Source organism: Diadema antillarum, unplaced genomic scaffold (genome assembly GCF_040938485.1).
Source record: "Diadema antillarum isolate AM-2024a unplaced genomic scaffold, OU_Dant_1.0 seq00000906_RagTag, whole genome shotgun sequence".
Taxonomy (NCBI): Eukaryota; Metazoa; Echinodermata; class Echinoidea; order Diadematoida; family Diadematidae; genus Diadema; species Diadema antillarum.
The window spans coordinates 606,741-623,594 of record NW_027271764.1 but is presented as its reverse complement, the minus strand read 5'-3'; the positions used below and the strand labels follow the sequence as shown (position 1 = coordinate 623,594).

The window sequence follows — 16,854 nt, the reverse complement described above, 5'->3', positions numbered from 1 at the left end:
TTCTAGTATTTCATTTGTGGAGAATATGACTTTAAACACAAAGGGCATGTATATGAATTAACTAATAACCATTTATTTTCATGTATTGCATAAATCTGGCCACTGGATTCTATAAGTTTGACATATTATAAACTAAGTTTAGTAGTACATGCATCAGTATAAATGGTGAAAACTGAGCTGTACTATTGCATCTTCAAAATATTTTATTTAGCTTCATAATATTAAAGTGTGCAATCACTTGAAGTGACAAGAGTCTTTGACATACTTTAATTTCATTTGTTTTCTCTCTTGATAATGATCACCATAACTGTTGAACAATCCAAGATGTTTCCTTGGTTTTGTGTAGTATAATAAGAAATATATAAATGATGAGAAAATAAAAGGAAGCCGCAAAATGTTGACGATAAGGAATAAATAATAATTAGTTCGGAAACGGTCCAGGACCAGTCCTAACTCCTCAATGTAGCGCACACAATGAATTTAGCACTATTTCACATTTTACCATACCATCATCGTTATGGGAAAATAAACTTTATCACACCCATCTTATTTACTTTGCCGGGAGGAGCACAATCTGACGACTGTTTACATCTCCAGCTTCTACAACATTTTGGTAATAGCAAGGTAGGTCATGAAAATGGTGTTGACATACCATTCAACCATTTTAGCACTGTTTTTGGTAGTTATAGATTTATGAAATACGGTGTCCGTGGGTTGAAATGATGACATTTATCTTGGTTGCAACGCCAAAGTCGATGAGGTACACGTACATGTACGGAACTCGTACTGCCGCTGCGGTGCAACATCACTGAACGAGTACTGCTCCACTCCCATCCCTTCCCTCACCCGCTACGTTCTGCGGCCGCAGTGAGCTGGGGCCCCGATGCCATCAATAGCACTCGGGCTGTGCGTTATACGCATGCATTATTATGTCAGTTCCGTGTGCTGTGTTGTATGCATAATTGTATTGCTTGGCTGCTAGCTGCTATCGCTTTTGACGTTTTCGCTCGGCTTACTTGAATGTTGTGGCGTAAAGAGATGTGAGTGTATAAATTTCCCATTTTTACATCACATTTTAACTTAAATTTCAGATAATGGGAGACAAGCATTCCATTGCATTGACAAGGTTGTAGATTTGTACAGAGGAACTGTTCCGAGTGTTCGTCAAGTAAGGTTAGATCTATATCTACTGTAGTGAACCCCTCATCATGCCATGCTCATGAGTCATGGCTCGGCTCAAAGAGTCAGGGGGCTACTGAGCTGAGGTAAGAGAGTGGATCGTTTCACTGGATTTTTTTTTTTCTTCTTCTTCTGTGGCTCATAATTCCGTACTCAGAGGATGAAATTTCGACCAAAAATAGCACCAGTCATTCACAAAGTCCTGAACATTACGAATTTAGCAAAATTGTGAAAATTATTCACTCCAATTTTTGGAAAATAGACTTCAAAAGCACCCCTCTACAAATGAAAAGTTGTCTTTTAGCGTGGTGTAAAATCGCATCATAATTCTGGACACGATTTTTGTAATGGAATAATTGATGTCTGTCACATCTTGTCAGTGCACCAGAATCACAATTCATAGAATCTTACCCATGATTCACCATACACATTCTTAATCTTACCGAGCTCGAGTGGACGACAAAGAGAAAAGTCTTTTTTACGTTTGTAGTAATGGGTAAAATGTCCAGTCCACTGAAAGAAGTAGACAAACGATCAAAATTTGGGATGTTGTGAGTGGAAATAACGACGTATGGTAGTGAATTATTAAACAATCAACTGACACTATAGCCATGGTCTGAAATTGAAGATTTTCTGAAATTAAGAAAAAAAAATAATGATTTAAAGCCCGTAACCAGTGAGTGGGTAAGCCATGATTGCATGAATTTTAACTGGAAATATCTTTATTGTATGTTTTCAGCATATAAGGCATCACTCCTTCCTGGCTAGGCACTGATATTGTATTTTGTATTGAAATCCTGAACAACAATTGATGTAGTATGGGCATGAAAGATCAAGGCCCTGGTATTGACTTGTGTAAGCAAGCTCGCTGTGCAACAACATTTTTTGTTATGTATGTGTGTGCATGTGTGTTTCTTCATTCCTGATTTATGGTCTTTCTATGGAGGGGGTTGGGGATGGGAGGGTATGGTATTCCTACAAATATGAAATATCCTAGTAGTAGCACTAGTCCGTATTCAAATTTTCTGCCTCGGTCTCATTTATAAACATCTTTATTTTGACGCTTTCATAAATTATTTTACATTTGCATGAATTGTCACTACTGCACTGCCAACAGAATGACTACTTGTGTCTTCAGAAAAAAAAAAAAACATTTATTATAAGTGTGGCAGAATACATCTAGAGATAAAGAAACAAGTTAATGATACTAAGATACTCCGAAAGAATCTATCACTGCTGTACATTGAAAAGATTGCCATTTAACATAGAGTACACTTACCTCATCCTGACCTGGTACTAACCGTACTGCTTGTTTGAGATTTTGCATGACAATGGAGTACCACAGGTACTCGATCACTTGTACGTGATACACAAATACATACTGCATGCTTTATTTTTTAACATTTCTATGTAAGATTCTTTCTAAAGGCCCTTTATAATTATGTATGTGTATTATGTTTTGTTTTTCTGCTGATGCTGCAAACTGATTTTATCAACTTTCTACCAGTGAATAATTACATGAATTCAAAAAACAACAACCAGCTAGTGCATGCTTCTGTTATCTAATCTGTCACTTATATTTAAAAGTCTGCCATTTTGTGTTAAATCCAATTATTTTGTTGAAAGTGTTGTGATTTGGTGTTAAAATATATATGTGTTCTTTCTGCATCTTTTCCATCCAGACAGCCTGGGGAAGAATGGCCAAGTCTTGAGGTGGATCAACTCTGGACTTTGGATCCAGTTTTACATTTATGACAAATTGGACATTACAGAGACTCTACTGACACACCTATAGAGTCATATGGGCAGAAGCTTGTACACCGTGTTGAGATTGGGACTGAGTCATGAGGAAGGCTAGAAGTCGTCTGTCCCGTCTGGCATCGGCCATCTTCATCCGACTCTTTCACACTGGACTCACAGTGGGCATCTTTTGCGTGCTGGTCTTCACCGACACAGGTAATGTGGCCCTCCCGTGTCAGAACACCGACATCTAGTGTTGGGTGTAACCTGTGTGTTTAACATTGTTTTCATCTTTACACAAATTGGATCCTTGGTGTAGTGATGAAGCATCTGGGGAAGGCGTCAGTGTCAACTGTACAATGACAAGTGGCGAATCCAGTGGAGCGCACCAGGCATGCGCCCCCCTTTATTTTTGTTTATAAAAAAAAAAAAAAAAATGGGGGAGGGTGTGTGCGCCCCTTCTTTACAGAATTCATGGATCTGCCCCTGCAATACTGTCATTTACCAACAGCATTTCTTTACTTCACTGGTTTAAGTTTAAAAGATTTTGATTAATGCCATGAAGTGCCCTTCTAGTCATTGTCTCCCTCTCTTTGCTTTTTGTCGAGCCCACCAGAGGTGTCTGTCATTTGTCTAGTCGTCGTCCGTCGGTAATGCTACAAAAACTTGAATACCGTAAAGTTCCGTGTATAAGACGCACTATTTTTTCGTCGGAAAACATTGAAAATCGGGGGTGCGTCGTATACACGGGTACAGTCGAATCACGGAAAAAAATCTGTCATGTACACCCAATTTTATAAGGCCAACTTGGGGCCATGTATGCCCATCGACGTTTGGAAGGTAAGCAATCACTAAAACTTACGGATAAATGGGCGATCTTTCAATCTGGACGCACACAAAAGCTGCAAATACGAGATAAACTTACGATCGGCCTTGTGCAGTAACGATGTATCAATCTGGCCATAGACAACAGCTGTAACAGCACTGCTGTATTCTACCGATGTCAGTCTACCAAGCTACTAACAGCCAACCTAGTAGCTGGAATACGCGATGTACAGGTATCATTACTAAATTACCGATACCGTAAAACTTATCAATGCACTAGTATCAATATGGCCATAGACAAAAGCTGTAAAATACTGAGTAGGATCGACACTATGTCACCGTAAATATGAACGATGTGTGAAGCATGCGTTTGCTCTTCATTTCATGATGCCAGCTAGGATACTATACTGTAGCATAGCTACACTGTAGCTAGCTAGCTAGCTAGCAAACCTTTGGCAAAGGTAGCAGCTGCAGAGCAGAGAGGCTTTTGCAATGGACTCGCGTGCACACAGCGATCGGATCGTAGCGCGCTTGCCCGTTGCGCGCTGTGTGTGCAAGTCCATTGCTCTCTGTGTGCGTGTGCTGAAATTATAGCGAGCTGCCTTTTGCAAAAGGCTAGCACTGTGCATACAAGCATGGTACAAGAGACACACATGTTACTGGCAATCCCTCCGGGCGAAACAACAGTGAGTGTAATTACCGTACGCACCGTACGTCTCGCCGTATGATCCCTCTGCTACACTTGTTGATGTTTTTCTTATTTTTCGTAATGAACCTTCCAGTCTGACATGCGTCAATATGCGAAACACGTACCCTCTGCTATGTATGACAGCAAAGATCGTACTGTACACTCATGAGTACGATATGCATGACACATGAACCATGATTGAAAGGCGAAACAATAGCAAGTGAGTACCGAGACAAGTCTCGCATTTTGCGTTTTCTATATTTTGCCGATGTCCGATGAATACCGTTAAAAGAAAGTATAAAAGGAAACGAAAAATAGAGCAAATACATGCTGCATTCTAGGGAAATTTTGTGCTGAAATAATATGTATGAGACACGCAATGTTTGCGTGGAAATTTTTTTTTCTTTTTTTTTTTTAAATTTTAGGTCCGAAAGTAGGGGTGCGTCTTATACACGGGTGCGTCTTATACACGGAACTTTACGGTAACTCTGTACTGAGGACTTCAATTTGAATCAAACTTGGAGGGAAGAGTGGTTATACAAAGTAACACATTTTACCAAACAAGAAGGTCACCTCAAGGTCAAAGGTCACAGGCAGAGGTCAATGAACTTTAGGGCCCAATGTTAAGTTTTATGGCACGTTTTGATTATGACTCATAACTTTTGATGTATATGTCCGTTTGTCACAGACAGGGGTCAACGAACTTTTAGGGCCCAATGTTAATTTTTTACGCCGCATTTCGATTATGGCTCGTAACTTTTGATCCCTATGTCCGTTTGTGACCAAACTTGCATGATAGATGTCCCTTGGGGAGTTGAAGGTCATCACAAGGTCAAAGGTCACAGACTGTGGTCAACGAACTTTTTGGGCCCAATGTTAATTTTTTACGGCGCGTTTCGATTATGGCTCATAACATTTGATCCCTTTGTCCGTTTGTGACCAAACTAAGATGGTAAATGTCCCTTGGAGAGTTGAAGGTCACCACAAGTTCAAAGGTCATAGGCGGGCCAATGAACTTCCAAGAGTTAGAAAAACATTAATTACTTCTACGCGAATGGGCGAGACACAATTTGCCACTTGCCTTGTCATTTTTCTTTTGACAGAATTACACCATGCTATCTACAACAGGAGCATACTGTACACAGGCGCATTCGTTTGCCTTGTTGTGTTCACGAGCATCTTCTACTTCATCGCCAGCCTCATGAACCCAGGCTATGTGACAAATGATGAAGAAATGGTAAGTGGACATCTTGATTCGATCAAGCGTGTTTCATCTTCGTGCTGTGATGTAGCATTGTAGCAAAACGAAGCAACAAACAAAACGAAACAAGACCAATCAATTACAATGAGCAAAAGCAAGCTGTATGACAAGCAACATAAGAGTGCAGTGTGTTACAAATGTGGGTATGATTAGCCATGAAGGGGTAGTGGAAAATACTGCCTGGCAAGAAATGTATTACACAATTGAGGGTATCGCCAATACGTAGGTGCCGTGCGCAGAGCAGCGTTTTAGATGCAATGTGGGATAGCTCATGGGGCAAACTTGCCCCGGTTTTGGCTGCACATGCACTAACAACACGCTCTGTCCTTATAAAGAGGTATTTTTTGTTAAAGATTTCTTCGCTTTCCATCATGTGACCAGCACATTGAAGCCTTGCAGTAGTGAACCATGACTCTAGTGACCGCAAATCAGTAAAGGATAGACACTTTCAACTCCTTTATGCTGAATTATAGCCAAGAAAAAAAGGGTCAACAATGGAAAAGTAAACAAAGAACTCCATTGAATTGTATGGGAACTGCGACTCGCGTGAGACAACCAGAAGCGAACAATGAACCGAGGAATCCCACAGTGCACCTGTGACAGAGCTCTTTAGCGTGCGCAGGAGTTTTTTACATCATTGGCGATAGCGAGAATTGGAATATGATTCCTAAATTATGCGAATAATATTATGAAGTATAATTAGAATTCTATTAATAACAATGAAGTACAAGATGAAGAGGGTTAGCATATTCCTGCGTGCTTTGGCAGAGAGATCACACCAAGGAAATTCAAAGTCTTTTGTTATGATAATGAGTTTGGCACCCCAGTCCCTATAAATAGCAGGTATTCCCACTATTCGACATCTTTTTAAAGTATACGAGGCAGTATCCAAACATTCACACGATCACTCAACGTCAGTCTCCACTAACATTGAACAGAATACTTATCAACAATCATTCATCCGGATCAGTCATATATATCTTACAGGCATGAAGCCAGACAGTAAAGTAATGAGCCTGGTTACGGAAGTTGCGACCGCAGGTAGTATGGCAAATGAGTTGACAGTTTCTGTGACGAGAAGAGAGAGGGAGGGTTATCAAACAATATGTTATGAACCCACAACGCGTTGGGTGGGACCCTCTTCATCTTGTACTTCATTGTTATTAATAGAATTCTAATTATACTTCATAATATTATTCGCATAATTTAGGAATTCTATTACATAACACTTCGTACAAGCTTTCAGAGGGTTAGCATCTTCAAAGTAATACGCAGAAACTGTCAATTGAGATATGTTTCAGGCAAATGAAAAAAAAAAACTGCTGCACATGGGCGTTCATGATAGGTCAAATTTTATTCGTGAGCAATCTGAGTAGTAACCATGACAAGGTGTATGTTCCGTATGAACACATGATCACAAGGAGGAAAGAACAGTGCATAGTTTTGACAGCTTCTGTGAGTTACATACGTATCGTGTCCCCCATCTTCCTTATAACTTGTGAAGATGAGCTGAGAATGGTTGAAGCGAATTTTGCTTCTTGAACTGGCTTAAAATAAAATCTCGAAAGGTTTTGGCATTGGCAACTCCTCAATGGTGACGCCTTGACTAAAAGCTGCAGTACTCGAGGCACTGCGGTAAATGTGAGCAGAAAACCGATGTATCTATGCCTGCTTATTCAATGTGCCCTTTTACCACCTAGACAGGGTAGAAGTGATTACTTCTTTGTGAGGTTTTCTAGTAGAAATAAAAAGTTTAGTCACACCGTGAACCTGACGCAAGGGTTCTTTTCGACTTAAGTACTCCATGAGCACTGATAAAACACACAACTTCTCGTTTGTGAAGAAAGAAGACAATTTAATAGATTGGTTGGCAATACCCTTCTTCTGTAGTTGTTTTCAGTAACTCAACCCCTTGAAAGACTGTACTGTCATTAGGAATTGACATTATGTAATGTCCAAAAAACTCAGAGTCTGCAATCTCTGTGTTGAAACAAGAGTCGCCAGGGCAATCAAATTCTCGCTTAGAAGTAACAGTCTTGCATTATTACCTAATGAACATAATTGAGAAACTTAAGAAATGTGGTGGTGTACCGTGGTTTGGGAGGTTCTACCTTTCAACACAGGTACTACAAACGGGTGATTTCCCACGGAAAACCCGTCAGAAGAGGGCAGCACAGATGACAAGGCCGATCGATACGAATCTATTTTCCCCTAACACATGCTGGTCAGACAGACATTACGATATTGGTGATAGATGAACTAAATGGCTCAAGCGATTGTTTGCGGCATCAACTAATCCACTGCTTTCAAGCTGAGTTATAATGTTTTTTGGTGTTGTGCCATGAATTTGCGCTGAGCTCGGAAGTGTGCTCTGAAATTCCTAATGCTCGCCAACGTTCGCTGAGATAGGTCAGGCAGGGAGGTGGGAGGAGATATCTCCCTGGGTCAGGCGAGTAACCTCAGCTCAGGCATTGGAATGGGAAGGGGAACCAGGCAGTCCCTGGTAGGAGGGGTGGGGCTGCCAGGATCGCGGGTGAGCGGGAGACACGATTGTGTCCTCCACAAAGGGGGTGATCGAGACTGCTCTCTGGCAGTTAATATTGTCCCTGCGGACTTGGGAAGGACCCTGGAAAGTAGGCAAAAACAAAGTGGAGGAAAAACAAAGTAGGGATGTAACAATTCCCATGATATTGAAAAGGCATCGATGGCCTTAGGGGTCTTGTTCCCGAGACAAGTACGTAACCAATTTCCTATTGGCACTGGATGCGAAAAGATCAATTTCGGGTCTGAAGGAAGGTATAGATAAGAGCAACGAAAATATATATCAGGACGAAGACTAATTTAATTCTTCATATCTCTCCGAGATAGATTAATTATCTGCTTCTATATGAGCAACACCAGCCAAGTGGGAAACAGATAGCCAAGAGTAGCGACCCAGCGACCACGCCCAAATGTCATATGACAGCTTATTAAGTAATGGAATACTACCACTCATTTTCCTGACGTAACTGACAGCTGCACTGTTATCTGACTTAATATGAATGTGTTGCTTATGGGAGGTGTTGCACAGGGAGGCAAGGCCTCGATGAATAGCCAGTAATTCTAGCGCATTTATATGCAGATTAGCTTCCTCTCGAGACCAGACACCTTGAGCAAAGGAATTATCATTTACACAGAGTGTACCCCATCTTGAGGTGCTGGCATCTGTACGAATATTGTCAATGGATGACAGGAATGTCGATGCAGGACCCAAATTCCTTGCATGGCAAGGGAAGCCACCAACGAATTTCTTCAATGGCATTATTGTTTATTGAATTAAAGAGATGCATCAAAATTACCACCTGATTCTTGCACTGCTTTGGTTCTGCACGACTCTAGAACACGATAATGCCAACGACCCGCCGGTACGGGGTCAATGTTAATGGAGAAGAAAGAAACCAATGAACTTTGCTAAATCTCGAATTTTTGTCGAGGGAGACGACAAAATAGGATACCCAAGATTCCTTATCTTGTCATTTTTTTTGTCCAGATGGCTCGCCACCAAATTAAAGCCTGAGTAGGTCGGAGATGTTGTGACTTCCCAAAATTAATGACAATCCCAATGATGCCAGTAAATCCAAAACACAGTTTGTGTTAGCAATACTCTCCTCTTTAGAGCGGGCAAACAATTAAAATATCGTCCAAATAAATCATTATTCTCATGCCTCTGCTTCTAAGAGAAGCAATAACGGGTTTCATTCCTTTAGTAAATACCCTTGGCGCTGAACTTAACCCAGAGGGTAAGCAAGTAAGACAATAAAAACGACCATTCCACGTAGAACAAATACTTTGATAATCTTCATGAATAGGAATGGAAAAATATGCATCCTTGAGATCCAGTGACGTTAAGTAGTCGGATTGCATTGATTAGGATTTCTTTAACATTTCGAAAAATTTCCATCTTGAAATGCTCATACTGAACGAACGAGTTCAGATTTTTCAAATCAATGAAGGATCTGAGATCCTCGGTTTTCTTTGGAACTGTGAATATAGTGGACAGAAATGAAGCTTCCCCTGGGGAAATTTCTGATGTTGCCCCTTTCTGGTTAGCAACGAAAGAAATTCCAAATTAATTGCCGCATTTTCCTCCTCCGACAGTAGTAATTGACGAGGAATAATTTTTGTTGGGATAACCGTCAAATAAGATCTTGTAACAGCAAATACATGTAGTGTCTGAAATCCAGGGATCAGAAATAATGAGAGACCACGTCTCTTTGAAAAATCTGAGTCGTCCCGCATGTAAACGGGGACTTACTAGTTTTTCTACCTTAGATGGTGCGTTGCTGGAAAATATGACGGTATGTTCTATCCGCGTGCTACCGAACGACCGACGACGCGGTCGGTCGAAGAAGGTGACTTTTTGGCCCACGCACGATCGAGGGGCGACTCGCCAGCATTTTTCATGTTGTTTGCAAGTCTTTCTCAAATAGCGTTTTCCCTATGTCGATCGATCTACTGCATAAATTATTATGCCCCTGTACTTCTGATTGAAAGCAAGTTTGAGCTCCTCTCGGGTCTCATGTTCATCTCATATGAGGATTTTACCCCGCAGAGTAACTCCGTTGACCGCCAGTCAAGCAACGGGGGCTGAATGGACTGACCTTTGCTCCCTATAGCTGCTGTCTGCAGCTCCCGGGTGATTTTAGCATTTACTAAAGGGAACATTCACTGAATCACCGTCTTTTGCACTTCTGTCAGCTGGACGGTTTTCCCGGGGATCGAGGTGTTTGCTCCTCGACTCTCGGTGCACACACCGAAAGGGGGCGTCGAGGGCGTCATGTACTGTAGTGAATGGATTCTTTTTTCCACGCTCTCCTTTTACGGGGGCAATGTGACCGCCTTGTCAGCTGAGCGGTCAATCCATCAGAAACTGTGAGGCCGAATTCCTCAGGGCCTTCATACAAATTGTCTGCTTCCAGCTCTATGAGCTGGTCGCCGAAGCGGCATTTGCACTGCCTCCCACGGGCTGTGCTTCCTGCACTAAGCTCTCGAACTCCGCCTTCGGGTAGGAGCTGAGCAGGTGAGTGGTTGCAGAATTCTGGCTGATTGACTCCACAAAGTGCTCAGTAAATCAACTTCGCGGTCACACCGCGAAGGAGCCAGTCTGAAGTGCTCCCGCATGCAGCGCATGGCGGGCTGGCTCAGAGGTTTTGGAGACAGACATCTGTCCATCCATAAAGCGAGATAATTGGGCCGATAAACATTGAATCTCACTCTTCTGCGCCGAAAGATTAGACCGCAGCTCTACCTGATATACAGCCCCGTTACCGGCGGCTGTGAACCGTTGTCTTCTGTATCACTCAGGTTTGTCACACGTCGAAAAAGATCAGTAAGCGAAGCTTATAACGCACAGTCGCACTGTGCAAGCTAACTCTCTGCCGAACACACGAAGAAAAGATGTCGAATAGTGGGAATACCTGCTATTTATAGGGACTGGGGTGCCAAACTCATTATCATAACAAAAGACTTTGAATTTCCTTGGTGTGATCTCTCTGCCAAAGCACGCAGGAATATGCTAACCCTCTGAAAGCTTGTACGAAGTGTTATGTAATAGAATTGCTGTCTGGTCACAGTAGAGCCAATATCTACTGGTTCCCCCCCCCCCCCCATAAAAGGAAATTTATATATGGACAATGAATAAATCTTATAGATAGATAGATAGATAGATGGATGGACAGATAGATAGATAAGTAAATAGATAAACAAATGAATGAATGAATAAGTAAATAAATAAGATACTGTAGATGAATAGAGAGATAAATAAATAAATAAATATAGTGTATATTCTGGGAAATATGATCAGTATAAACAGTGTATTCATGTATATTTCCCTTCCATCTCAAATGCATACTCACACTTTATCAACTTGAGCAAATTATATTCCCTCTCATTTCTTTTCCTCTCATATTCTGTCTTTGTATCACAGAGGGATATATACTGTAGAAGTGGAAATTTTCGCGGTGTTGAAATTTTCGCGCATTTCGCGCAACCAGAAACTAGCGCGAAAATAAAAGCACGCAAATATTTTTGCTTGCCATATGTTCCTGCGCGTGATGTCTTGGTTTCGCGGAATCAAAAACATGTGAAACTCTTCTTACCCGGCCAAGCGCGAAAAATTAGTCGCGCGAAAATATCCACTTTTACAGTAGTATGCTTGTATGATGTTTTATGTATTGTATGAGAGCAGTATATTGCTATCAGAGAAAATTACAAATTTGTTTCACTAGCAGATGAGTACTAAATTGTGATAGTCATCATGCTTTTAAGAAAAACATCCCTTTAAGATTCAGTGTGCTACGTAGATCTGAGATGAGGTGTTCATTATGATATGACACAAAATGTAAAATCAATTCAGGGACATAAACTGCAGATAGAAAGAAAAAACAAAGCGTCAAAGACAGTAACCATTGACACCCTCAATTCCTTTGCAGAATGGCTGGAGTAGGGTCGACTCCAGCGACGACGAGAGTGCCGATGAGACGGTGAATGAAGAAGACAGTGGGGAGACAGCCAAAATGGTGAAAGAGAAGAAGAAAGCAGAGGCCAACAGGAAGTGCAGCTACTGCAGAGTGAAGGTTGGTTTGAAGTGGTTACTGCCGAAGCTAGTTTGTTGTGCCATAACGGCTTTGCATTCTGAGTCACAGACATCAATTTCTTTGATTTCGTTTTTAGTGAAGGGATATCTGATCTCTTATGGAGATCTGTAATCCTCTTGTAATAATTGATATTGTATTTATTTTTGTTTGTAAGTCAAAAACATGTGGTCTACATTCTCATCATCTACTACATTATTTGTCCTTCCAGTAATTTTACTCTTTGATATCTGGACTCCAGAAAGTCATTTTGTGCAGAACTTGTTTTAACATTTGTACTTTGCCAATTTGTTACTTGGAGAGTCTTATCAAAGATGCTATGCAGTCACTAGGGGAGGGGGGGGGGGGGTATTTCATGAAGCATTTTGTCAGATTTTTTTTTTTCTGACAACTTTGCTCTCAGCCAATGAGATGCAAGGATTTCAGTAGTTAATAACAGTTTGTCAGAAAAAATGTCTGACAAAATGCTTCATGAAATGCCACCCAGGTATGCTCTGTCAATAGATTCATTTTGATTAAAGTGTAATGCAAACATACCACATACTCCAGCCATTCTCTTTGCTGTATCTCAATCAGATTTTGTTCAGTTACCATAGTAACAAATACCACATAAAATGCCCATAGGTGATCGGTGGTTGCGCATCTGCTGCCTCAGTAGCTTCAGTGGAATATAATCAAAAGCAACCACTGTCAATTACTTGCCAGCAGTAGTTGCCAGCAGGAACTTTAGGGCTGTATTGATCCTTCATCTGCCTATATTTAATGAGTTCACTGGTAGTACCCACTTAATAATGCACAAAATGATTGTTTTGAATTCTGGGACCATTCCCCACTTCTAATTTGTAATGTTTTTGATGCATCACTGGTACAACAACTCTGTTTATATCAACAATACTCTCATTAAGATCACAAACAATTATGATTTCCCCCCTCCATGTATTGCATTAATGTGGTGCTCATGACTTTTCAAAGTGAAGTGCATACCTTGAAATTGTGTGTGTGTGTGTGTGTATATGTGTGTGGGGGGGGGGGGGTAAATGTTAGATTCTGGAGGCTACTCTCAGCCTACTCTACAGGTCAGACCATGAATTCTACTTTCATTATTAGATCTTGGCTTGAGATGATATTTTATTCTTCGCCAGTACATCTTTGATAACTGACCAACAACCTTTATATTAAGTAGATGACACTGATTTTTACTTTACCATGACAGCCTACCTAGCAACCTGAGAGATTACCCTGAAAATATGTTTCTTGTAAGACGGTCATGCCTACTTTACCATTATATCCTTTCAACCTGAGACTTACTACCCATGTAATACAGTAAGGACACTGATTTCTACTTGCTATTCCATCCTAGCAACCTGAGAGGCTACCCCTATGTTACATTTAAGACACTGATGTCTCCTTTACCATTGCATCCTAGCAACAGGAAAACACTACCCATATGTTACGTTTAAGACAATGATATTCCTTTACCATTGCATCCTAGCAACCTGTGAGGACCAAGCACTGTGATGACTGTGGGAGATGTGTGCGAAGGTTTGACCACCACTGCCCCTGGCTGGAGAACTGTGTCGGAGAGAGGAACCACCGTTTCTTTTGGTTCTTCCTCCTCTTCCAGTCCACTCTCATCATTTGGGCCATCAAAATCACGTGGTATGACACACTTGAAAGGAATCTTAGATATCAATTCAGTTTTAGAATGCTCTAGGGTCCCACTATCTCTGCATGTTACTACAAGCTACCACTGAGTATTTTACCTGTAGATATAAATCAGAAACATATCTGAGCTATGGTTACAAAAGCTTTTGTAATACGGCATACTGTCTCCCCAATATCTTATGGTGTGTCTTACTAAAACATGTCAGTTGTTACTTTATTGTACTGTTACATAAACTTGACTTTTGATACTCTTTGAGGAAAGTTTACATTAGTTATTGGGCATTGTCTTAACCTGTACCTGCACTTCGTAAATGAAGTATTTTGCCTCTTCAACGATGGACCTGGTGAGATTGGATTCTGTTTGTTCCTGTCCATACCAGTCATTGATGGAGCCAGACATTTTCATGATTGTTGTGAGGAAAAACACACTTGATTAGAGAAAAAAAATTACATTGGCTTATGTCTGCATACTAAGTGCTATCACACTTCCAGTGGAAATGAAATGCAACTATTTGTAAAATGGAAGAATATGGAATCTAATATCTGCCTTGACAGTGGAATGCTTCCATGGTGCATACAGTTGTTGTTGTTGTATTTTATTTTGCTTAAGAAGTTGAAATAGTATTTAAGTGAAAATGAGGCAAGCAAGAAGGAGTTGAATTTATTTCTAGTGCACTCAAGTATGGAATGCTGAATTGCGATGCTCTCTCTCGTGAATCCCGGCAGGGGCGGATTCCACTGGCACCCCACCATCCAGGACTGGCTGCGGGCCAACGCCCTCTGCCTGATCTGCATGCTGGTGCTGAGCATCAGCGCCGCGGCCGTCGTCTCGCTGCTCGGCTGCCACACCTTCATGCTTCTGACCAACCAGACAACGTGGGAGTTTATGTCGCGCCACCGCATCACCTACCTGCGCAACCTGGACGAGTCGGCGAACCCCTTCGACGAGGGCTACTGCCGCAACTGCCTCAAGTTCTTCTGCTACTGCCCCTACCGCAGCTGGGACGTCATGCTGGTTAGGTACAGCAGTAGCTCCAAGAGCTCGGCCTGATCATTCTTAAGCTCCCGCTCTCTCAGTCTCTCTTTGTCCAGATCTAACCCTCTGTTACCTTGGACATGTTCAAGCGTTCACTAAAGCGAACCAAAACAAATTAGTCCTGTGCATACTGTAACATATCATGCCTGATGTGGCGTGTTCAAGTGCTCTGTGGAGGTAGCGTACCTCATAAGTTATTTTTAGGGGTGGTCGCACGTTTTGTAGCAACAGGCTCATGCACCTACCATGCTTACGCTACATTACAGGTGTCCCAAACAAAGAGAGTCAATGCTATGTGCGTGTCATGCGCATTCTTCTCATGTCAGCTTCTAGTACGGTTATAGTACGCTTTTGGAGCACATCACGAATTGGTCCACTTTTGGCTTGATGTAGTATGGTACAGTACAATTTAGGAGCATTCAAGTGCTCCTCTTGTATGGGTACGGTATGGTACGCTTTAGAAAAGCGCTCAAATGTACCCCTTGTCTCATTTAGATACTGTAAAACATGATATATTCGCGGCATGAATTTTTCGCGAATTGGAGCCGACGGCCTTTTTTGCGGCATGTAATTTTCGTGAACTGCTACTGGCATTCAATGCATATTGTGTAGACAAGAACTTTCGCTTGCATTTTAATTTCGTGAAATTCACGAAATTAAAATGCACGCGAAAATTCCTCGTTTTACAGTAATCAAAGTGTCCGTGTGTGTGTGTCCCCTTTAAGATGGCATTTGGTATTCTTTGTATTTTAGCCAACTCTTTTAGTAGCAGGTACAGAGTAGCTGTTCAAGCATGTAATCAAATGGCACAGCTCTCACTCTCTCCCTCTCTCTTTCTCTCTTGCTCTCTCCTTCCTCTTCTCTTTCTTTTCTTCACTCTTTCCTCCTTGTACTAGGTTTGACAGTCAGTCATTTATTTTTTTTTCTTTTGTATGATGATATTTTTTATCATTTTGTATTCCATACAACTCATATCGAGATGTTTGGTGCAAGGATGGGTGCAGTTATGCTGTTATGGCCAATTTTACATCACTTCTGTTTAATCTGTTATTGCCTTCTAACACAAATTAAAGATGGAGGCAGTGGAATATCCACCAAGAAAAAAAAAAAAAATCACAAATTTTTGCTGCGTAAGGGCAAGCAGTGTTTAAAAGAAAACTTGTTTGTCATCTTGTGGTATTAGACTCACATGAACATTAGTTGTATTCCAAAGTCTCTCAATTTACAATGTACAAGACAATATCTCGGCAGCATGACTGTAGTGTATGCCCACCTCTGCAGCAAAGGTGAGCATTTTTATTTTCCAACTTCAATTGGTGTCGAAATCATAACTTTGATTCTCTCAATTATCACGGACATGTATTTAGTACCACCTAAAATCTCACATAAAACTGGTTCAGTGATTTGGTACACATGTACATACTGTAAAACATGATATATTCGCGGCACGAATTTTTCGCGAATTGGAGCCTACGGCCTTTTTTGCGGCATGAAATTTTCGCGAACTGCCACTGGCATTCAGTGCATATAGTGCTGACAAGAACTTTCGCGTGCATTTGAATTTCGCAAATCTTGGTGCTCGCAAAATTTGCGAAATTAAAATGCACGCGAACATTCCTCATTTTACAGTTTGTACCCTAGAAGATGCGTCTGTTTATTGAGTGTTATGCCATTTAGATACCACACTGTGCTATCTTGACTGCATATTTCACTGTAAACCCTGTACATCTTTTTGAAAACCTTCTATGAGGTGAAGGCTTTCTATTTTTGTTATTGTTTTTTAATTTGGTTTGTTTGGAAACAGCGCCCTCTTCTGTCAGGCGGAGGT

At 41.2% G+C, this 16,854-nt stretch overlaps 1 protein-coding gene across 1 annotated transcript; it reads left to right on the top strand.

Moving 5' to 3' along the window:
• Window positions 1-2,970: 2,970 nt before the first annotated feature.
• Window positions 2,971-15,476, top strand: LOC139741156 (palmitoyltransferase ZDHHC12-B-like). The gene is made up of 5 exons (XM_071651747.1): window positions 2,971-3,135; window positions 5,536-5,669; window positions 12,164-12,307; window positions 13,818-13,984; window positions 14,717-15,476. The coding sequence occupies exons 1-5, from the start codon at window positions 3,024-3,026 to the stop codon at window positions 15,039-15,041; spliced, it is 882 nt and encodes a 293-aa protein (XP_071507848.1). The 5' UTR covers window positions 2,971-3,023; the 3' UTR covers window positions 15,042-15,476.
• Window positions 15,477-16,854: the final 1,378 nt, after the last annotated feature.